The sequence below is a fragment of the Bombina bombina genome, chromosome 4 (genome assembly GCF_027579735.1).
Source record: "Bombina bombina isolate aBomBom1 chromosome 4, aBomBom1.pri, whole genome shotgun sequence".
Taxonomy (NCBI): domain Eukaryota; kingdom Metazoa; phylum Chordata; class Amphibia; order Anura; family Bombinatoridae; genus Bombina; species Bombina bombina.
In genome coordinates, this window is record NC_069502.1 from 259,422,892 (window position 1) to 259,446,287 (window position 23,396).

At 38.3% G+C, this 23,396-nt stretch overlaps 1 protein-coding gene across 3 annotated transcripts in view; it reads left to right on the forward strand.

Annotated features, from left to right (window-relative positions):
* The window catches only part of LOC128656174 (GRB10-interacting GYF protein 2), a 556,473-nt gene that overhangs the window by 458,487 nt on the left and 74,590 nt on the right, over nucleotides 1-23,396 (forward strand). For all 3 annotated transcript variants that reach the window (XM_053709919.1, XM_053709921.1, XM_053709920.1), the window contains exons 13-15: nucleotides 3,301-3,423; nucleotides 3,510-3,809; nucleotides 9,311-9,514. In XM_053709919.1, coding sequence (XP_053565894.1) covers nucleotides 3,301-3,423; nucleotides 3,510-3,809; nucleotides 9,311-9,514 — 627 coding nt within the window. The remainder of the gene's footprint in view (nucleotides 1-3,300; nucleotides 3,424-3,509; nucleotides 3,810-9,310; nucleotides 9,515-23,396) is intronic.

Sequence of the window (23,396 nt, forward strand, 5' to 3'; positions counted from 1 at the left end):
ATCTGGCCCATCAAGACTCACTCTCATTTCATCAGTCCATAAAACCTTAGAAAAATCAGTCTTGAGATATTTCTTGGCCCAGTCTTGACGTTTCAGCTTGTGTGTCTTGTTCAGTGGTGGTCGTCTTTCAGCCTTTCTTACCTTGGCCATGTCTCTGAGTATTGCACACCTTGTGCTTTTGGGCACTCCAGTGATGTTGCAGCTCTGAAATATGGCCAAACTGGTGGCAAGTGGCATCTTGGCAGCTGCACGCTTGACTTTTCTCAGTTCATGGGCAGTTATTTTGCGCCTTGGTTTTTCCACACGCTTCTTGCGACCCTGTTGACTATTTTGAATGAAACGCTTGATTGTTCGATGATCACGCTTCAGAAGCTTTGCAATTTTAAGAGTGCTGCATCCCTCTGCAAGATATCTCACTATTTTTGACTTTTCTGAGCCTGTCAAGTCCTTTTTTTGACCCATTTTGCCAAAGGAAAGGAAGTTGCCTAATAATAATGCACACCTGATATAGGGTGTTGATGTCATTAGACCACACCCCTTCTCATTACAGAGATGCACATCACCTAATATGCTTAATTGGTAGTAGGCTTTCAAGCCTATACAGCTTGGAGTAAGACAACATGCATAAAGAGGATGATGTGGTCAAAATACTCATTTGCCTAATAATTCTGCACTCCCTGTATATATATGTACTAACTACATCTAACTAGCATACAATTATTAGGGTAAGACTAGGTGACTTGATTATTGCCTATTTAAAGCACTAAGGCTGTAATTTCCTTTATGACTTGTATATAATTTCCCCCTTTATCTCTTTTATTACTTTGTTTATAAACTACACTAAGTTTTATATTTATGAGTTGCTGGACTCATTACCATATTTGTCACTAAGGTGCAAAATGGCTCCTCATAACATGATTTTGGTCTCTATTTTAAAGGGACATTCCAGCCAAAAACTTACTTGACATGGATGCATTTCAGTTTTGAATAGAAGCATTTTTGTAATATACATGCATTATTAAAAATGCTTCTAATAAAAGCTATAACTGTTTCAAAAGTTTATTTAAATATACCGTGCTCCAACATTTCAAACACAGCACTTGCTCATAGAGCCTACGGTGCTTTTAACATCTGGTAATGACTCAATTTAAGTCCTGACATGATACAAGCCTCAATGGTGCTCTAAACAGCTGCAGTATTTAAATTGCTGGTGCTGTGAGAATATCTAGCTATGCTTCACATGCAGAGAAAAATGTTAACACTAAAATAGTGATAACTTTTACTAGAAGCATTTTTGCCAATACATGTATATTGCAAATTTGTTTCTATTCAAAGATGTAATTCATCTATGTGCATTTAAATTGTTCCTTTAAGTGTATATATGTAAATGTTCCATTAAAGGGACATAATACTCATATGCTAAATCACTTGAAACGGATGCAGTATAACTGTAAAAAGCTGATAGTAAAATATCACCTGAGCATCTCTATGTAAAAAAGGAAGATATTTTACCTCACAATCTCCTCAGCTCAGCAGAGTAAGTTCTGTGTAAAAAGTTATACTCAGCTGCAGCCCAGCTGCAGGTAAAAAAATGAAGAAATTAACTGCAGCCAATCAGCATCAGCAGTGCTGAGGTCATGAACTCTTACTGTGATCTCATGAGATTTGACTTAACTCTCATGAGATTTCATAGTAAAGCTTCCTTTACCTGATTGGTGAAATAATATGAGAGTTCACGAGACTCATCCTTTCAGCTGTCCCAGGACAGACACACTAAAATGCTGCTTAGAAATCCTTTACAATGGGAGGTGGCTACTGAGGAACTTTTGAGGTAAAATATCTTTCTTTTTTACATAGAGATGTTCAGGAGATATTTTCTAGTCAGCTTTTTACAGCTATGCTGCATCACTTTCAAGTGTTTAAACATTTGGGTATTATGGCCTTTTAAGTATATTTTATACACACAATATATTAATCAGGGAAATGTTAGGTTGCAGGAACAGAATATTAGGAAGGAGCCCCAACATTTTTCCCAAAATGAATGAATAAAAAATCCTGTCTTAGAGCATGCATTTAACAAAGAACTTTAGTTACATTTAAAGGAACATAAAACACTAAATCTTAATACTTATGAGTATAAAATGTATCCTTTTCTGTCTCCCTTTAGTCATGTTAAAATGTTACATTAAAGGGTCAGTTTAGTCAAAATTAAACTTTCATGATTCAGACTTTCTAATTTACTTTGTTCTCTTGGTATTATTTTTTGAAAGCTAAACCTAGGTAGGCTCATATGCTAATTTCTAAGCCCTTGAAGGCCATCTGTTATCTAAATCAATTTGTCTGTTTTTCACAGCTAGAGGATGTTAGTTCATGTGTGCCATATAGATAACATTGTGCTCACGCACGTGGTTATTTTAGTCAGCACTGATTGGCTAAAATGCAAGTCTGTCAAAAGCACTGAGATAAGGGGGGCAGTTTGCAGAGGCTTAGATACAAGGTAATCACAGAGGTAAAAAGTATATTAATATAACTGTTGGTTATGCAAAGCTGGGGAATGGGTAATAAAGGGATTAACTATCTTTCTCAAGTAGACTGTCCCTTTTAATTTCTCCTCTCTGCTTTAATTGTATTCAGAAATTTAAATGTTTTACCATGCATTGTTTGTTTCCCCTTGGGCTACTCTTGTTAAACTCCTATTTTAAATTTTAGTTGCCACTTACCTTTAATTTATTACTTCCTCTTATGTACTTTACCAGAATATGTCTATATGTTAGTTAAAAACCAATAGTCTAATATGTAAAATATATTAAGACAAACATTACATGCATATTGTAATACCTTGTTTATAAGTAGGGCTTGTCTAGAGCTGCTTCATTTCAAATTCCTGAGACTGACTACTGTATGCTTGCTGACTTTTGTGTACGTTGTTTGGCCAATAGTGTGTTTTTCAGAAGTCATGTCTGGTAAAAAGTAGTGTTCTTACATGTAATAAGCCAAATAAACGCATTTCATGGGCTGACTATAAATTGGAATTGCTTTATGAGAAAAGTCAAGAAAGAAAAAAATCTTAATACCTTGTTTATTGTATTTTTCACCTATATATGATTATTATAATGACCCTGTTCAGAACCGTTTCGTTTGTCTATATCTATTTCCTTTGCAGTAGAGAACGCACTTTTCCAGTGGTTCTAAGCACAGGGACAGAAGAATGTACCAATTTTAAAAATAAATAAAAATTAGTTGCATTATCTTTTTTTGTTTTTAATCAACACTAGAAAATGTTCTGTGTTTGTATTGCAGATGGAGCAGGAGAGAAGGGAAGCAGAGTTGCGAGCAAAGCAGGAAGAGGAGGAGCAACGTAAACGGCATGAGGAGGAAGAGAGGAAAAGAAAGGAAGAGGAGGATCTTGCTCGTCGTAAGCAGGTGCTTGTTTTGATTTGTAAATCATTGTTGTTTAATGACATCTTTATTATTACGCATCATGGAACCTAGCCTAACATCACTTTCAGGAAGAAGCATTAAGAAGACAGAGGGAGCAAGAACTTGCTTTAAGAAGGCAAAGGGAAGAAGAGGAGAGGAAAAAAGAAGAAGAACTGAGACAGCTGGAGGAGAGGAAGCGGCAAGAAGATGAGAGGAGACGGCATGAAGAGGAAAGGAAGCGGTATGAGGAGGAGAGGCAGAGACAGGAGGAGGATAGAAGGCGACAGGAGGAGGAGAGAAGGCGACTAGAGGAAGAAAAGAGGGCAGAAGAGGAAAGGAGAAGACTGGAAGAGGAGAGGAAGCAGCGAGAGGAGATTCAAAGGAAGCAGGTGAAATACACTGGTTCCAGCCTGTTATGTTTGCTCTTGCTCTCTAATTTAAATGGACAGTAAAGCAGTAAATTCAAAATTAAACTTTCATGATTCAAATAGAGCATTTAATTTATAAAAAAATCTATTCTATTATCTAATTTGGTTTGTTCTCTTGTTGTTTTTTTAAAAGCATACCTAGGTAGGCTCGGGCTTAGCGATGCACTGCTAGGAGCTAGTTGCTGATTGATGGCTTCATATGTATGTGTGTCTTGTCATTGGATAGCAAGAGAACGAAGCAAATTTGATAATAGTGCATAGACTTTTAAACAACTTTGCAAATTACTTCTATCTGAATCACAGAAGAAAAATGTTGGGTTTTATGTCTCTTTAATTTGTCCATAGAGAAAATTTTGTGATAGTATACCAGAAAACCAATATCCACCTCAAAATGAAATACAGAATTTTTTAATGTTGATATTCCACTTTAAATATGAACTATCTAGTTACCTTTCAAGCATTCCTTATTTTTTTTCGTCAGCTGATGGTGGGTGAATTCCCCTCCTGACCACTAGGAGGCGGCACAATATACCCCACCACACAAGAATTTTAAATCCCCTCCCACTTCCCATGATCCTCAGTCATTTTCTTTTGCCTTCTTGATTAGGAGTAAGGTGAAAGGCAGATCTACTAGTCGTTGGGAGTGGTCCTCTAACCAACCTGATGCTAATTCCCTCTTTGCATTAACCTTTAATTCAGAGGGGTAGTCAAGGAGTTATCATCCAGCCTGTGAAAAGTGTCACAGGCATCCCAGGGGAAATTTGGAATTGTCCACCAATCCTGTAGCATACAGTGAACTGCTCCTTGTAGGATTCACAGGCCTCCCCAGGGGAAATGTGGGCTTGTCCACTAATCTCTTGGGTTGTAGAAGCTGTTTCTGATTTAAGATCCTTGGCATCATGGCTGCACTACCTAGGATAAGCTCATCTACTTGAAGCAAGTTTCTGCAGCTGAGGTAAGCACAATGGACAAAGGTGATTTCATGTAATTACTTTGCACCTTCATAGCCCACTGGCTATTAGTATGAACAGCACATAGTCTGGGGACATATATTTTTACACCATACATCTTATAGTAACAGTGTACAACATGTTTGGAGCCTTTAGGTTCTAGGCTTCAGCGTTTACACATAGTGTAGGTGCGCTAAGGGGTAACCATTTTAGCTCACTTAATATGTCAGTTTCTGGTATAAATCCTTTCTTGTTCTGTTTTAATCTATTCAGTGTGTGAGGAAGGCTCTTAGGACTGGTGGAGGTGGTAGGATACTCTGATCAACAGTTTGGTTTCATATTTGAAGTACAAATTGTATTTAACCCTCTGTGCTATGTTAAGCCTTTACGGTTTTGAACAGTTTGTTTACAGCACTTAATAAGTCAGTACCTTATTACTTTTGTTGCTCTTGTTTCCCTGTTGAGGGTTAATCAGTCTTACATTGTGCCTCCTCTTCCCTATATATATACTTAAGCTTTTCCTTACTGTTACTATGGCAAACTAGTGCAGCTAAAGCCTCTAGTCTGTCAGCTGACCTTTCAGACTGTATATTCTTTGGTACTTTAACCCCTTGACCCAAACATGCCATGTCATGCATTACATAGTCAATCATACCAAATAACATATAAATACAGTACGCCCTGCCTTTCAGGAAGCTCCTGCAGTCTCAGTTGTCAAGTGACAAACAAGATTTGTTCTTCCTGGGCTGCAGGCATCTGCCTTCATATGTTAACGGAGTGCAGTTAGTGTGGTCTCCTCAAAAGGCGAGTTTACTAATAAATATTTTGAAACACTGTGCAATCTTCAGAGCAACATCCCCGCATATGAACAATGGGAGGCAAACTTTTTCAGTCGCTAGTCTCTTCACCCTGGGGAATGATTTCTGAATCTGAAAGTATTGACCAAATTGCGACGTTGGGGTCTGCCAGACAATAGATCTCATGGCCTCTAATTTGTAACACAAACTGCCTCAATATTGTGCCAGGTCTTGTGACCCTAGGGTTAGTCTGATATATGCCATAGTGGTTTCCTGGTCATTCAACCTGATTTACGTTTTTCCTCGGTTTGTGTTGCTATTAAGAGTGATAGCCAGAATCAAGGTAAAGTGTTAAGCTTTTTACGGCTTACAGATAAAGAGGGCGCCAAAGGCTAAAGGTATCAGACACCAAATGTTACGTTTTATAAAAATATTTAATAGATGCAAATAAGCAACCTAAAAATTAAACAATCTAAACAGGGACGTCTCCCTAGGCTTAAAACTCTATGTTTCAGCTCTATGTTACAATTAGATATATGAAAGAGAACTGGTTAGAATAAAACACATATACAATCTGCTAATGGATACAATAAACAGTTAGTATATAAAAGAGCAGGTTGATAAATTAAAAACACAGTTCAGGTTATTCTGAAAGCTTAGATATAGATATGCCCATGGGGATATATCAGTTATTTCCCAAGTATACTGTGGGATAAAAGATGGCGTGGAACTTTCCAACTAAAAAGAGGTTAACAAAAGGATGTACAGTCCACCTAGGAATTGATTATATAACTTGGGTTCGATATATATAATCACTGTTTTAGCAGCGCTTTACTTTTCCCGCTTGTTCAGTCTTCGGTCACACCAGGGACCATTACGGAATCCAAGGCAGTCTCTCCCGAGCTGCAAACACAGACCACACACGTGTTGGGACGGCGTCTGAATTAAAATACCAATACTGTTCATAGATATAAGGTGATGTTTAGTCACTCTTGGTATACTGCTACAAAGTCACAAGGCAATCGACACGTTTCACCCACCTGTGGGCTTTATCAAGATAATTGCGGCAGATCTTTCGGATTAATATTCATCACTCATATAAAACATAAAAAACATTTTGCCATATATATAGATAAAATATTCAGATATGCTATTTTTAAAAAAAGAAGATCTATATGTTCGATCTAAAATATTATAAGGTGTATATAGTCTGAATAAATGACAGTGCTACCCATAAAATTATGTGAATAAAAAAAGAGAAAAAAAGGAAAAAAGAGAACAAGGAAAAAAGGGGAAATAGAAATTAGGGGTTTTTATTTCCCCTTCTTTTTAAAAAAATAGCATATCTGAATATTTTATCTATATATATGGCAAAATGTTTTTTATGTTTTATATGAGTGATGAATATTAATCCGAAAGATCTGCCTACATACCTGAGAGACTAACTATATTTGAACCTATATCTAATATGTTGCAATTTCAATAGGCATTACTTTACAACAAGAGTGCTTATAAAGAACATACCTTAAGGAAGCTAAGATGAATTGCAAATGTATGTGCCAGAAGAATTCATTAGATAAACGACATGTTTTTTCACTTGGGATACATGAACATGAATCAGAGGAATGAGTATATACCACCTTAAATTCTCCTGTAAATGGAACACACCAATTAGATACACAGCCAATCACACACATTCTGAACATTTAAAAAGGTCCTTGTTGCAAGTCACAATTATCTTGATAAAGCCCACAGGTGGGTGAAACACATCGATTGCCTTGTGACTTTGTAGCAGTATACCAAGAGTGACTAAACATTACCTTATATCTATGAACAGTATTGGTATTTTAACCCGGGTTAACCTCTTCGCTACAACTCTCTTAATCTTACAGTGTGGATGAATTTAAATATCCCACTGTATTTACAAGTCTAAGAGCACACCACAGTGCTGGAGTACTGAAGGAAGTAACAATATTTACAACTTTTCTACAACTGATACAAGTACGCTCCCAACTTTCTATATAGGAGACGAACGGACCGTGTGTGGTCTGTGTTTGCAGCTCGGGAGAGACTGCCTTGGATTCCGTAATGGTCCCTGGTGTGACCGAAGACTGAACAAGCGGTAAAGTAAAGCACTGCTAAAACAGTGATTATATATATCGAACCCAAGTTATATAATCAATTCCTAGGTGGACTGTACATCCTTTTGTTAACCTCTTTTTAGTTGGAAAGTTCCACGCCATCTTTTATCCCACAGTATACTTGGGAAATAACTGATATATCCCCATGGGCATATCTATATCTAAGCTTTCAGAATAACCTGAACTGTGTTTTTAATTTATCAACCTGCTCTTTTATATACTAACTGTTTATTGTATCCATTAGCAGATTGTATATGTATTTTATTCTAACCAGTTCTCTTTCATATATCTAATTGAAACATAGAGTTTTAAGCCTATGGAGACGTCCCTGTTTAGATTGTTTAATTTTTAGGTTGCTTATTTGCATCTATTAAATATTTTTATAAAACGTAACATTTGGTGTCTGATACCTTTTAGCCTTTGGCGCCCTCTTTATCTGTAAGCCGTAAAAAGCTTAACACTTTACCTTAACTATATCCTGACACTTTTTAGGGATAGTGTCTCTTAGAGAGGTGCTTGGTATTAGTTCCTAAGCGCACTTCTATTCACTTTCTATCTTGATAGCCAGAATCAAGCAGCGTCGTCTTGCAGGATTTGGTTTTCGGATCTGGCTCAGATGTCCTTCTCTTTCAACGTCCTTTCTTTTCTCAAGGTCTCAAAACTCTAAATTTGACAGCATGATGATTGAATGTTTTAATCTGTCTGAATTTTTCTGACAAGGCTATTGATACCTTAATTCAGGCTAGGAAACCTGTTACCAGACATTTTTCATAATAAAGGAAAACATTTTTTTTCGCTTTTTGCTTGCAAAAGTTATCGCTGGAATTCTTTCAGAATTTCTACTAGTCTGCACGGAGGTCTGTATAAGGGTTTGTCAGCTAGTCCTCTGAAGGGTAAGATTTTGGCTCTTTCTATTTTGTTTTAAAAGAAAATTGCTGAAATTCCAAATGTTCAGACCTTTGTTGAAGCTCTAGTCAGAATTAAACCTATTTGTTCAGTTTCTCCTCCTTATAATCTTAATCTGGTTTTAATCTTAATTCCCACTAAGCGCATTACTGCACTTTCTACTAGAGTGGTTGCCACTTCTTGAGCGTTTGTAATGAGGCTTTAAGTTGATTAGATTTGTAATCTAGCTACTTGGTCTTCTTTGCACAACTTTTTCACTTTTCGCAGGAAAGTTTTGCGGGCTGTAGTGCCTGACTTACCTGCCTTCGCTGTTTGCCACACCTCTATTTCCTGATGGTCTCGTGGACTTCGCTGATTCTCACATGTGATAACTCGTAGACTCTAACCAACTGATAAGAGAAAACAAAATTTATGCTTACCTGTTAAATTAATTTTTTTCATTTTGTTCGGGTGGCAGTACTTGTTTTTCACTTCTTTGCACTGCTTTCTTTCCTGCTTTACTGTTTTCCTTATCTTATTGGCTATATGTATGACTGAAGATCATGGGAAGTGATAGGGATTTAAAGCTCTTGGGTGTTGGGCTATCTTATTTATTTTTTTTCTTCTCCTAGTGCTGCTCATAAATTTTTGTGTGTTTTTTTTATAATTGTATTTTAATTGAACATTAGGAAGAGGCAGCAAGATGGGCACGTGAAGAAGAGGAAGCTGTAAGGCGTTTGTTAGACACCCGTCAAAGGCAAGAGGAGGAGGAACGAAAAAAAAGAGAAGAAGCTCAACGGCAAAAAGAGCTTCAAAGACAGAGACAGCAACAACAGGAAGCACTTCGACGTTTACAGCAGCAACAACAGCAGCAACAAATGGCACAAATGAAGGTATACAGATTATGCTTTAGCTGTTTTAAGAAGCTAGGCCTTACTAGTCAGGAGTTAAATTACTATCCCAGAGGGAATAAGTTAGTCTTCCACTCAATGTTATAGGGAAAAAGTTATATTCATCCACTGCAATTTATTACTTGTCTATCTATATGTGTTTGTGTGCATAATAAATATATATATATATATATATATATATATATACTGTATGTATGTGTGTGTATATATATATATATATATATATATATATATATATTAGAGCTGCAACAACTAATTGGCATAATCGATAATAGATTATGAAAATAGTTGTCAACGAATCTCATAATCGATTAGTTAATTTGCAATTAGTTGGTCTGTGCACAGCACCAGCTGTTTAACTCCAATGAGCTCCTGTACATGGTATTGTGTTTTATGGTTATGTCCTTAGCCTATAGGACATCTACAGACATTTTACTTTTCACTTTTCTTTCATGTAATTAGCAAGAGTCCATGAGCTAGTGACGTATGGGATATACATTCCTACCAGGAGGGGCAAAGTTTCCCAAACCTTAAAATGCCTATAAATACACCCCTCACCACACCCACAATTCAGTTTTACAAACTTTGCCTCCGATGGAGGTGGTGAAGTAAGTTTGTGCTAGATTCTACGTTGATATGCGCTCCGCAGCAAGTTGGAGCCCGGTTTTCCTCTCAGCGTGCAGTGAATGTCAGAGGGATGTGAGGAGAGTATTGCCTATTTGAATGCAGTGATCTCCTTCTACGGGGTCTATTTCATAGGTTCTCTGTTATCGGTCGTAGAGATTCATCTCTTACCTCCCTTTTCAGATCGACGATATACTCTTATATATACCATTACCTCTGCTGATTCTCGTTTCAGTACTGGTTTGGCTTTCTACAAACATGTAGATGAGTGTCCTGGGGTAAGTAAATCTTATTTTCTGTGACACTCTAAGCTATGGTTGGGCACTTTATTTATAAAGTTCTAAATATATGTATTCAAACATTTATTTGCCTTGACTCAGAATGTTCAACTTTCCTTATTTTTCAGACAGTCAGTTTCATATTTGGGATAAATGCATTTGTTTCAATCATTTTTTCTTACCTTAAAAAATTTGACTTTTTCCCTGTGGGCTGTTAGGCTCGCGGGGGCAGAAAATGCTTCATTTTATTGCGTCATTCTTGGCGCGGACTTTTTTGGCGCAAAATTTTTTTTCTGTTTCCGGCGTCATACGTGTCGCCGGAAGTTGCGTCATTTTTTGACGTTTTTTTTGCGTCAAAAATGTCGGCGTTCCGGATGTGGCGTCATTTTTGGCGCCAAAAGCATTTAGGCGCCAAATAATGTGGGCGTCTTTTTTGGCGCTAAAAAAGATGGGCGTCATTTTTGTATCCACATTATTTAAGTCTCATTATTTATTGCTTCTGGTTGCTAGAAGCTTGTTCACTGGCATTTTTTTCCCATTCCTGAAACTGTCATTTAAGGAATTTGATCAATTTTGCTTTATATGTTGTTTTTTTCTTTTACATATTGCAAGATGTTCCACGTTGCAACTGAGTCAGAAGATACTACAGGAAAATCACTGCACAGTGCTGGAGCTACCAAGCTAAGTGTATCTGCTATAAACTTTTGGTATCTGTTTCTCCAGCTGTTATTTGTATTGCATGTCATGTCAAACTTATTAATGCAGATAAAATTTCCTTTAGTACTGTTACATTACCTGTTGCTGTTCCGTCAACATCTAATTTTCAGAGTGTTCCTGATAACATAAGAGATTTTATTTTTTAAATCCATTAAGAAGGCTATGTCTGTTATTTCTCCTTCTAGTATGCATAAAAGTCTTTTAAAACTTCTCTTTTTTCAGATGAATTTTTAAATGAACATCATCATTCTGATACTGATAATGGTTCTTCTGGTTCAGAAGTTTCTGTCTCAGAGGTTGATGCTGATAAATCTTTGTATTTGTTCAAGATGGAATTTATTCGTTCTTTACTTAAAGAAGTGTTATTTGCATTAGAAATAGAGGATTCTGGTCCTCTTGATACTAAATGTAAACGTTTAAATAAGGTTTTTAAATCTCCTGTAGTTATTCCAGAAGTGTTTTATCTCCCTGATGCTATTTCTGAAGTAATTTCCAGGGAATGGAATAATTTGGGTAATTTATTTACTCCTTCTAGACGTTTAAGCAAATTATATCCTGTGCCATCTGACAGATTAGAGTTTTTTGGGACAAAAATCCCTAAGGTTATGGGGCTGTCTCTACTCCTGCTAATGTACTACTATTCCTACGGCAGATAGTACTTAATTTAAGGATCCTTTAGATAGGAAAATTGAATCCTTTCTAAGAAAAGCTTCCTTATGTTCAGGTAATCTTCTTAGACCTGCTATATTTTTAGCGGATGTTGCTGCAGCTTCAACTTTTTGGTTAGAAGCTTTAGCGCAACAAGTAACAGATCATAATTTTATAGCATTATTATTATTCTATAATATGCTAATAATTTTATTGGTGATACCATCTTTTGATATCATTAGAGTTGATGTCAGGTATATGTCTCTAGCTATTTTAGCTAGAAAAGCTTTATGGATTAAACTTGGAATGCTGACATGTCTTCTAAGTCAACTTTGCTTTCCCTTTCTTTCCAGGGTAAATAATCATTTTCGTTCCTTTCCTCACAACAAGGAACAAAAGCCTGATCCTTCATCCTCAGGAGCGGTATCAGTTTGGAAACTATTTTCAGTTTGGAATATATCCAAGCCTTATAGAAACCTATAGCCAGCTCCTAAGTACCTATGAAGGTGCGGCCCTTATTCCAGCTCAGCTGGTATGGGGCAGATTACGTTTTCTTCAAAGAAATTTGGATCAATTCCGTTTTTAATCTCTGGTTTCAGAAACATTGTTTCAGAAAGGTACAGAATTGGCTTCAAGTTAAGGCCTCCTGCTAAGAGATTCTTTTCTTTCCCGTGTCCCAGTTAACACAGCAAAGGATCAGCATTTCTGAAATGTGTTTCAGATCTAGAGTTGGCTGGAGTATTTATGCCAGTTCCAGTTCTGGAACAGGGGCTGGGGTTTTATTTTATCTCTTCATTGTACCAAAGAAGGTCAATTCCTTCAGACCAGTTCCGGATCTATCATTATTGAATCGTTATGTTAGGATACCAACATTCAAGATGGTTACTGTAGGACTATCCTGCCTTTTGTTTAGCAAGGGCATTATATGTCTACAATAGATTTACAGGATGTGTATCTGCATATTCCGATTCATCCAGATCACTTTTAGTGTCTGAGATTCTCTTTTTAGACAAGCATTACCAGTTTTGTGGCTCTACCGTTTGGCCTAGCCTCAGTTCCAAGAATTTTTTTCAAAGGTTCTCGGTGCCCTTCTTTCTGTAATCAGAGAATAGGGTTTTGGTATTTCCTTATTTGGACGATATCTTGGTACTTGCTCAATCTTCTCATTTTCGAAGAATCTCATACGAATCGACTTGTGTTGTTTCTTCAAGTTCATGGTTGGAGGATCAATTTACCAATCAGTTCATTGATTCCTCAGACAAGGGTAACCTTTTTTGGGTTCTAGATAAATTCAGTGTCTATGACTCTGTCCTTGTCAGTCAGGAGAAGTTTAACATTGATATCAGCTTGTCAAAACCTTCAGTCACAATCATTCCCTTTGGTAGCCTTATGCATGGAAATGTTGGGTCTTAGGACTGCCGCATCAGATGCGATCTCCTTTGCTCGTTTTCACATGCGACCTCTTCAGCTCTGTATGCTGAACCAATGGTGCAGGGATTACTCAAAGATATCTCTATTAATATCTTTAAACCGATTTTACGACACTCTCTGACATGGTGGACAGATCACCATCGTTTAGTTCAAGGGGCTTCTTTGTTCGTCCGACCTGGACTATAATCTCAACAGATGCAAGTCTTACAGGTTGGGGAGCTGTGTGGGGGTATCTGACGGCACAAGGGGTTTGGGAATCTCAGGAGGTGAGATTTCCGATCAATATTTTGGAACTCCGTGCAATTTTCAGAGCTCTTCAGTTTTGGCCTCTTCTGAAGAGAGAGTTGTTCATTTGTTTTCAGATAGACAATGTCACAACTGTGGCATACATCAATCATCAAGGAGGGATTCACAGTCCTCTGGCTATGAAAGAAGTATCTCGAATTTTGGTTTGGGCGGAATCCAGCTCCTGTCTAATCTCTGCGGTTCATATCCCAGGTATGGACAATTGGAAAGCGGATTATCTCAGTCGCCAAACGTTGCATCCGGGCGAATGGTCTCTTCACCCAGAGGTATTTCTTCAGATTGTTCAAATGTGGGAACTTCCAGAAATAGATCTGATGGCTTCTCATCTAAACAAGAAACTTCCCAGGTATCTGTCCAGATCCCGGGATCCTCAGGCGGAGGCAGTGGATGCATTATCTCTTCCTTGGAAGTATCATCCTGCCTATATCTTTCCGCCTCTAGTTCTTCTTCCAAGAGTAATCTCCAAGATTCTGAAGGAATGCTCGTTTGTTCTGCTGGTAGCTCCGGCATGGCCTCACAGGTTTTGGTATGCGGATCTTGTCCGGATGGCCTCTTGCCAACCGGGGACTCTTCCGTTAAGACCAGACCTTGTGTCTCAAGGTCCTTTTTTCCATCAGGATCTGAAATCCTTAAATTTAAAGGTATGGAGATTGAACGCTTGATTCTTGGTCAAAGAGGTTTCTCTGACTCTGTGATTAATACTATGTTACAGGCTCGTAAATCTGTATCCAGAGAGATATATTATAGAGTCTGGAAGACTTGTATTTCTTGGTGTCTTTCTCATCATTTTTCTTGGCATTCTTTTAGAATACCGAGAATATTCCAGTTTCTTCAGGATGGTTTAGATAAGGGTTTGTCCGCAAGTTCCTTGAAAGGTCAAATCTCTGCTCTTTCTGTTCTTTTTCACAGAAAGATTGCTATTCTTCCTGATATTCATTGTTTTGTACAAGCTTTGGTTCGTATAAAGCCTGTCATTAAGTCAATTTCTCCTCCTTGGAGTTTGAATTTGGTTCTGGGGGCTCTTCAAGCTCCTCCATTTGAACCTATGCATTCATTGGATATTAAATTACTTTCTTGGAAAGTTTTGTTCCTTTTGGCCATCTCTTCTGCCAGAAGAGTTTCTGAATTATCTGCTCTTTCTTGTGAGTCTCCTTTTCTGATTTTTCATCAGGATAAGGCGGTGTTGCGAACTTCTTTTGAATTTTTACCTAAGTTGTGAATTCCAACAACATTAGTAGAGACATTGTGGTTCCTTCATTATGTCCTAATCCTAAGAATTCTAAGGAGAAATCGTTGCATTCTTTGGATGTTATTAGAGCTTTGAAATATTATGTTGAAGCTACTAAGTCTTTCCGAAAGACTTCTAGTTTATTTGTTATCTTTTCCGGTTTTTAGAAAGGCCAGAAAACTTCTGCCATTTCTTTGGCATCTTGGTTGAAATCTTTAATTCATCTTGCCTATGTTGAGTCGGGTAAGACTCCGCCTCATAGGATTACAGCTCATTCTACTAGTTCAGTTTCTACTTCCTGGGCGTTTAGGAATGAAGCTTCGGTTGATCAGATTTGCAAAGCGGCAACTTGGTCCTCTTTGCATACTTTTAACAAATTCTACCATTTTGTTGTATTTTCTTCTTCTGAAGCAGTTTTTGGTAGAAAAGTACTTCAGGCAGCGGTTTCAGTTTGAATCTTCTGCTTATGTTTTTCATTAAACTTTATTTTGGGTGTGGATTATTTTCAGCAGGAATTGGCTGTCTTTATTTTATCCCTCCCTCTCTAGTGACTCTTGTGTGGAAAGATCCACATCTTGGGTAGTCATTATCCCATACGTCACTAGCTCATGGACTCTTGCTAATTACATGAAAGAAAACATAATTTATGTAAGAACTTACCTGATAAATTCATTTCTTTCATATTAGCAAGAGTCCATGAGGCCCGCCCTTTTTTGTGGTGGTTATGATTTTTTTGTATAAAGCACAATTATTCCAATTCCTTATTTTATATGCTTTCGCACTTTTTTCTTATCACCCCCACTTCTTGGCTATTCGTTAAACTGAATTGTGGGTGTGGTGAGGGGTGTATTTATAGGCATTTTAAGGTTTGGGAAACTTTGCCCCTCCTGGTAGGAATGTATATCCCATACGTCACTAGCTCATGGACTCTTGCTAATATGAAAGAAATGAGTTTATCAGGTAAGTTCTTACATAAATTATGTTTTTTAGGACACTACGTTTCTTTTTAAGTTTACAACTACTCTTGTTTAATGTGCAACCCAGAAATAAAATAGGAGTCCTAATTTGGATTGTTTATATAAAGTCAGGTGATTTGGGACTATGCTTTGCATGATATAGTGCAGAGCTTGTTATTTACACCTAGCCCTAGATTGATGGCATTTGTTATATGAATTGATGTGACTATTACCGGTTTGCACAATTTTTAGTGGATTGCTTGCTATTGCTGATATATGTACTCTAATGTGTAAGGCTGTATCCTTTTACTGATATATAGTCTTTAGCCCTTTTTGCCTTTTTTTTTTTCTTTCTGATTTTAATTATTTGGAATATATACCAAATTCAACCTCTATAAGTATATATCTGTTGTTTTAAGAGTGGACTATATATTCCCCCCCCCCCCCCCAACCTTATAGATGGTTATTTACCATTGCATATAGATATTCAAGATATTTTTATGTTAAAATGAAGTCCAGGCTTACTTTGTTGAGAGGCCCCTTGCATTGGTGGAGAACTAACAAAGATTAATAGCATACCTTAGTGAAATTGGCAAAACCCTATTTATGCATCTCAGGCACCTCAACACCATCCGAGTGCCTCTTCTCTGCTGCAGGCAAAATAGCTTGCAAAAATGAGAGCCAGCCTCAGCCAGGAGCATGTTAACATTTTTGCATTTCAATGCAAAGTTTCTGAAAGAGTGTTATAAACAGTGGTAGTCTACTTCTTTCTACTTCTACCTCTTTTCAAACAGTTTGTGGTTTTGTTTTGCTTAATTATAAAATATTGTTCTGCTGCTTAAAAAATTGGACCAACAGTTGTTTTAATTTAAAGTGTTAGTCGGAAGTTAATATTTATAACACTCAGTATGTGGATTTTATTTTAAATATAGGAAAAAAATTATTTATTTTTTATCCGATTAGTCGATTAATCGAAAATATAATCGGCCAATTAATCGATTATGAAAATAATCGTTAGTTGCAGCCCTAATATATATATACACACATAAATATATATGTGTGTGTAAAGCCATTGCTTTTTGGTAATTAGAAGGCCGCTGCTGCACACCACATTTCTATTTCTGGTAGGGGTCAGATAGCTAACTTTAGCTTTAGTGTAGAGATTACCCTCCCAAACAGCTCTCTTCCCTCCCTTACCCTCCACTGGTCACCACCATCTTAGGTTCTGGCAGACAGTCTGCCCATATGAAAATTTAAAGCTTTTTTTTTAATATTATTCATTTTTTTTATATTTTCAGCATTGTGTAGCACCCCCCCCCATTAACCCTCCAACCTCCCTGATCTTTCCCAAAAAGCTCTCTATCTCTCCCCCCTCTAACTAGTGCCACCATCTTAGTATAACATGCTTTTTTTAAATATATATGTTTTTAAATAAAATAAACATGTTTCTGTACTGGAACCCCCCCCCCCCGATCATTAGTTAGGGCCCCCACCATTTTTTTGTAGCGTAGCGCCCCTTCCCTCCCTCTCCCTTTATTTTTTATTTTCCGTGTGTAGAGTATTCCCTCCCATACCTCCCGCCGGCACCAGCAGATGATCGTTGCAGACTGTGAGACACATAGTGTCACCATCTGTAATGACCTGGCATCTGCCCTCATATGGAACCGGAGTACTGATCGTGCTCTGGTTCCATATGCCTGGAGCTCAGGAACTCCAGCTCTCTGCTGTAACTTAACAGCCGAGACAAATTGATCTTCCTGCAGCTCAGAAGTATATATCTGTCTCTTTGGTTTAAGGGTTTGAGATTTTGAGAACTTTTTTAAGATTTTTTTCTTTCACATATCCTATTTAGTTTTCAAAGTAGGGAAATGTACTAAAAACATGTATAGTGATATTGTGGGGAAATAAGAAATAATATACTCAGACAAGCATCTGATAGCATTTTTCTATTCAAAGTAACTGCAGAGACACTTTTTCAAATGGGATTGACTCTTTCTTCTACCTCTACTTCCACTGCTTCTTGATTCCATAGCTTTTATTTTGGGCACACTTGTTCGGCCTATGGTTCTTAATTGCTGTCGATATCCGTTTCTTTTCTATAACAAATATTGCATTATTCACAAAATTAGTATCGGAGGCAGATTCATTATGCAAAATCTATTTCAAATGACTGTCTCTTTTATCATGCTAAAAGCCACCCATGGTTAGTTGTCCTTGTTATTACCCATGCCTATTAAAAAAGGCTAATTGGACACTAAACATGTTCCTGTTGCCTCAGATTGAACCTGACCTTGTTTACACAACTTTAGATTGTGCAAGAAGAATGCTCTCTATACACATTGCCAAATGTCCAGCAAGTGTATATTTCTTCTACAAGATACGAGTCAACGGATTTCATCCTTACTTGTGGGATATTATCCTCCTGCTAACAGGAAGTGGCAAAGAGCACCACAGCAGAGCTGTATATATATAGCTCCTCCCTTCCCCTCCACCCCCAGTCATTCTCTTTGCCTGTGTTATACTAGGAAGAGGTAAAGCGAGGTTAGTTTTATTTTCTTCAATCAAGAAGTTTTTTATTTTAAATGGTACCGGTGTGTACTATTTTCCTCAGGGGGTTATGGAAGACGATTTCTGCCCTGAGGATGATGATCTTAGCAGCTGTAACTAAGATCCACGCTGGTTCCCACGAGACTTCTGAAGGTAACACATGAGACATCTTCAGTGTGGAGACCGGTTTCATGCTACAAGCAGCATTGAGGTATGTGCAGCCCTTTATTTCTGAGGAGACTTGATATATCAGAACTGGCTGGCATTTATTTCCCTGTATGGGAATGGGGTAAGCAGTAGACCTGTTATACAGAGGGGTGTTACTGGAGTCCCTTGTTTTTTTTATTTCTTGCTAAGTTGACATTATAAGGGCATTATATGACACTATGGGAGAGGCATAAAGAAAAACAGTTCATAGAGTTTTTATTTTTGCATATAACCAGTATGACTTGCTGGGATGTGTTTTGGGGTGTATTTTGTTCCATTTAGTTTGTGTGTAAAACCGCTTCACCATGCGGTTGTGTTTGGGCCTACTCCGGCATCGGCCATAAGGGGCGGGGCTTCTTTTTGCGCGCTCAGATGCGCACTTCCTTCTGACTAAGAAGCAGCAAGCAGTAACTCCAGTTGCTCCTGGACAGTGTATCTCTGGTCCGGAGTGTTGGCAAGTCATTTCGAAGTACCCTGGGGGCAGGTAGGCACCACAGAGGTGCAGGGGGTATTTTGGGTGTAAATTGACATTTTTCTGATATAAGTTACTTTAAAGCCTTATTTCTCCCCTTACTACTGGGGTGCAGTAATTTTTGGATAAACCAACATGTTTAAGTTAATTTTTGAGACAAATTAACGTTATTTAAGCAGTTTTGGAAAAATTTAAAGCAATAAATAAAGTGTTTTAATGACTTCTGTGGTTATTACTAGTCTGTTCAACATGTCTGACATTGAGGAATCTCATTGTTCTATGTGTTTAGAAGCTATTGTGGAACCCCCTTTAACATTGTGTACCTCTTATACTGAAAGGGCCTTACACTGTAAAGACCATATTTTAGGTCAAGAAAGTGTGCCTAAGGATGATTCTCAGTCTGAAGAGAATCAGGATATGCCATCCAATTCTCCCCAAGTGTCACAATCTTTAACGCCCACACAAGCGACGCCAGGTACCTCTAGTGCGTCCAATTCCTTTACTCTGCAGGAGATGGCTGCTGTTATGTCAACTACCCTTACAGAGGTATTATCTAAATTACCAGTGTTGCAGGGTAAACGCAGTAGGTCAGGTATTAATGTAAATACTGAATCCTCTGATGCCTTATTAGCTATTTCCGATGTACCCTCACAGTGTTCTGAGTTGGGGGTCAGGGAATTGCTGTCTGAGGGAGAGCTTTCAGACTCAGGGAATGTGTTACCTCAGACAGATTCGGACGTTACGTCCTATAAATTTAAGCTTGAACACCTCCGCCTGTTTCTTCGGGAGGTTTTAGCAACTCTGGATGATTGTGACCCTATTGTGATACCACCAGAGAAATGATGTAAGATGGACAAATATCTAGATGTGCCTACTTACACTGATGTTTTTCCAGTTCCCAAAAGAATTTCGGAAATTATAAAAAAGGAATGGGATAGACTAGGTATACCGTTTTCTCCCCCTCCTAATTTTAAGAAAATGTTTCCCATATCAGATACCATTTGGGACTCGTGGCAAACGGTCCCTAAGGTAGAGGGAGCTATATCTACCCTGGCTAAGCGTACAACTATACCCATTGAGGACAGTTGTGCTTTCAAAGACCCTATGGATAAAAAGTTAGAGGGTCTTCTAAAGAAATTATTTATTAATCAGGGTTTTCTTTTACAACCTACGGCCTGCATTGTTCCAGTAACTACTGCAGCAACTTTTTGGTTTGAGGCTCTGGAAGAGTCTCTAAAGGTTGAAACTCAGATGACATTTTGGATAGAATTAAGGCTCTTAAGCTAGCTAATTCTTTCATTACTGATGCTGATTTTCAAATTGCTAAATTAGCGGCGAAAAATTCAGGATTTGCTATTCTAGCGCGTAGAGCGTTATGGCTCAAATCTTGGTCTGCGGATGTGTCATCAAAAACTAAACTTTTAGCTATTCCCTTCAAAGGTAAGACCCTTTTCGGGCCTGAATTGAAGGAAATAATTTCTGACATTACTGGAGGCAAAGGCCATGCCCTGCCTCAGGATAAGTCTGTTAAGATGAGGGGTAAACAGAATAATTTTCGCTCCTTTCGGAATTATAAAGGAGGACCCTCTGCTTCCTCTTCTTCCACAAAGCAGGAAGGGAATTTTGCCCAATCTAAGTCAGTCTGGAGACCCAACCAGACTTGCAATAAAAGTAAACAATCCAAGAAGCCCGCTGCTGCTACAAAGACCAGCATGAAGGGGTGGCCCCCGATCCGGGACCGGATCTAGTGGGGGGCAGACTTTCTTTCTTTCTTTCTTTGCTCAGGCTTGGGCAAGAGATGTTCAGGACCCCTGGGCATTGGGAATCGTGACCCACGAGTATCAACTGGAATTCATGGACTTTCTCCCAAGAGGGAGATTTCATCTTTCAAGATTATGTAGACCAGATAAAAAGAGAGTCGTTCTTACGCTGTGTAAAAGACCTCTATACCATGGGAGTAATTTGTCCCGTTCCAGAACAGGGACAGGGATTTTACTCAAATCTTTTCGTGGTTCCCAAAAAAGAGGGAACTTTCAGACCCATTTTAGATCTCAAGTGTCTAAACAAGTTTCTCAGAGTCCCATCGTTCAAGATGGAGACTATACGAACAATCTTACCAATGATCCAGGAGGGACAATATATGACTATCATGGATTTGAAGGATGCTTACCTTCATATTCCTATTCACAAGGATCATCATCAGTTTCTAAGGTTTGCCTTCCTGGACAATTATCAGTTTGTGGCTCTTCCCTTCGGGTTGGCCACAGCACCCAGAATCTTCACAAAGGTTCTAGGGTCTCTTTTAGCGGTTCTCAGGCCGCGGGGCATAGCAGTGGCGCCTTATCTGGGCAATATTCTGATCCAGGCGTCAACTTATCAACTGACAAAATCTCGCACTGACATAGAGAAGAGTTCACTAGTTCCACAGACAAGGGTTCTCTTCTTGGGAACTCTGATAGACTCGGTAGACATGAAAATATTCCTGACGGAGGTCAGGAAATCAAAGATTCTAAATACTTGCCAAGCACTTCAGTCCATTCCTCGGCCATCAGTGGCTCAGTGTATGGAGGTAATTGGATTAATGGTAGCGGCAATGGATATCATTCCGTTTGCTCGCTTTCATTTCAGACCACTGCAGCTGTGCATGCTCGGTCAGTGGAATGGGGATTATGCAGATTTATCTCCTCAGATAAATCTAGACCAGGAAACCAGAGACTCTCTTCTTTGGTGGTTCTCGCCGGATCATCTGTCCCAGGGGACTTGTTTCCGCAGACCCTCGTGGGTGATAGTGACAACGGACGCCAGCCTTCTGGGCTGGGGTGCAATCTGGAATTCCCTGAAGGCTCAAGGTGTTTGGACTCAGGTGGAGTCTCTAATTCCAATTAATATTCTGGAACTGAGAGCGATATTCAATGCGCTTCAGGCATGGCCTCAGTTGGCCTTGAACAAATTCATCAGATTCCAGTCGGACAACATTACGACTGTGGCATATATCAATCATCAGGGGGGAACAAGGATTTCCTTAGCGATGGTAGAAGTATCCAAGATAATTCGATGAGCGGAGGCTCACTCTTGTTATCAATTTACATCCCAGCAGTAGAGAACTGGGAAGCGGATTTTCTAAGTCGACAGACCTTTCATCCGGGGGAGTGGGAACTCCACCGGAGGTGTTTGCCTCAGTGATTCTCCGATGGGGCAGACCGGAGTTGGATTTGATGGCATCTCGACAGAATGCCAAACTTCCAAAATGTCAAACAGAAACAGATGCGCCACATGGCCCAATATTGTAGATTCCAAATGTAAGTAGATTTTACTATATAGTTGCACTCACATGTAATAGAGCACCTCAATTGGTGCAAATGACACAGTCTGGGATCTATAACAGTCACCCAGCAGACCGGCCTCTCGAATTGTTGCAGGGTCTGTGTAAGATAGAAAACACAAAAAAGCCTATATGGCCTAGTATTGTATGACTAGAGTGATTTCACACCAAATAATAGTATAAGATTTTAAACTCACATTTGGTGAAGCATCCCCAATGATGCTATAGAGACTGGCTGGGATTGATTCAGTCACCCAACAGACTTAGCTCGTGGCATACAGCATACAATAGTCCTCTTGGTGGTCTATAGGTCAGTCATATCTTCAGATAATAACCAATTCATAGGCAGCAAGTGTTTTTAGTAAAAGTTAAAATCACTTTAATAAAATAATGATAAATTGCGACGCGTTTCTCAGTCTCAGACTGTTTCTTCAGGCATAATAAAATAGTTTACAAACACTTGCTATATATTCCTAAACAAACCACTTAACATAATTGGTAACACTTGTTGTGGGTGTGGTTTATAGTATCATCAGTATCCTAGCTACTAATATGTTTTAGCAACAAATGTGACACAGTATTGTATACTTGAACAATGTACATCAGAACATACATTATATGGGTCAAATAAAACAATGTACTTCATACTTTGCAGTACAAATATTAAACACAAAATTGGTTTAAACAACATAAATACATACAATATTGTAGCAATTCATGTCTTTCCCCATATCCAGTGAAATTTATCTCATGCTACTCAGTCATATATGATCACTATCTCTATTCTTATATAGTGTCTAGGCTGAGTCTGTTTTATATCTGATCATCTTTAATCCATTTTTTATTGATCTCTCTCTGTCAATAGCCCCAATATAAATGCAATGTGAGAGCAGCTATTCTTTGCTTAAACACTTGTATTATACGTTAAGAGCCCTTTGATTTATTAATACGTTACAGCTTTTCGATCTGCTGCTATGCAAAACTGTGATTTCACATGGCAGGTGGTTAACTACCCTTATAGAGCTATTAATCCATTGTAAAAAACTTTGAAGATCACTTACTTTGGTTAAAAACGCCAGCTGAGATTCTAAATGGCGTGTGTGTTGCGCTAGTGCGCATGTGTGCAGC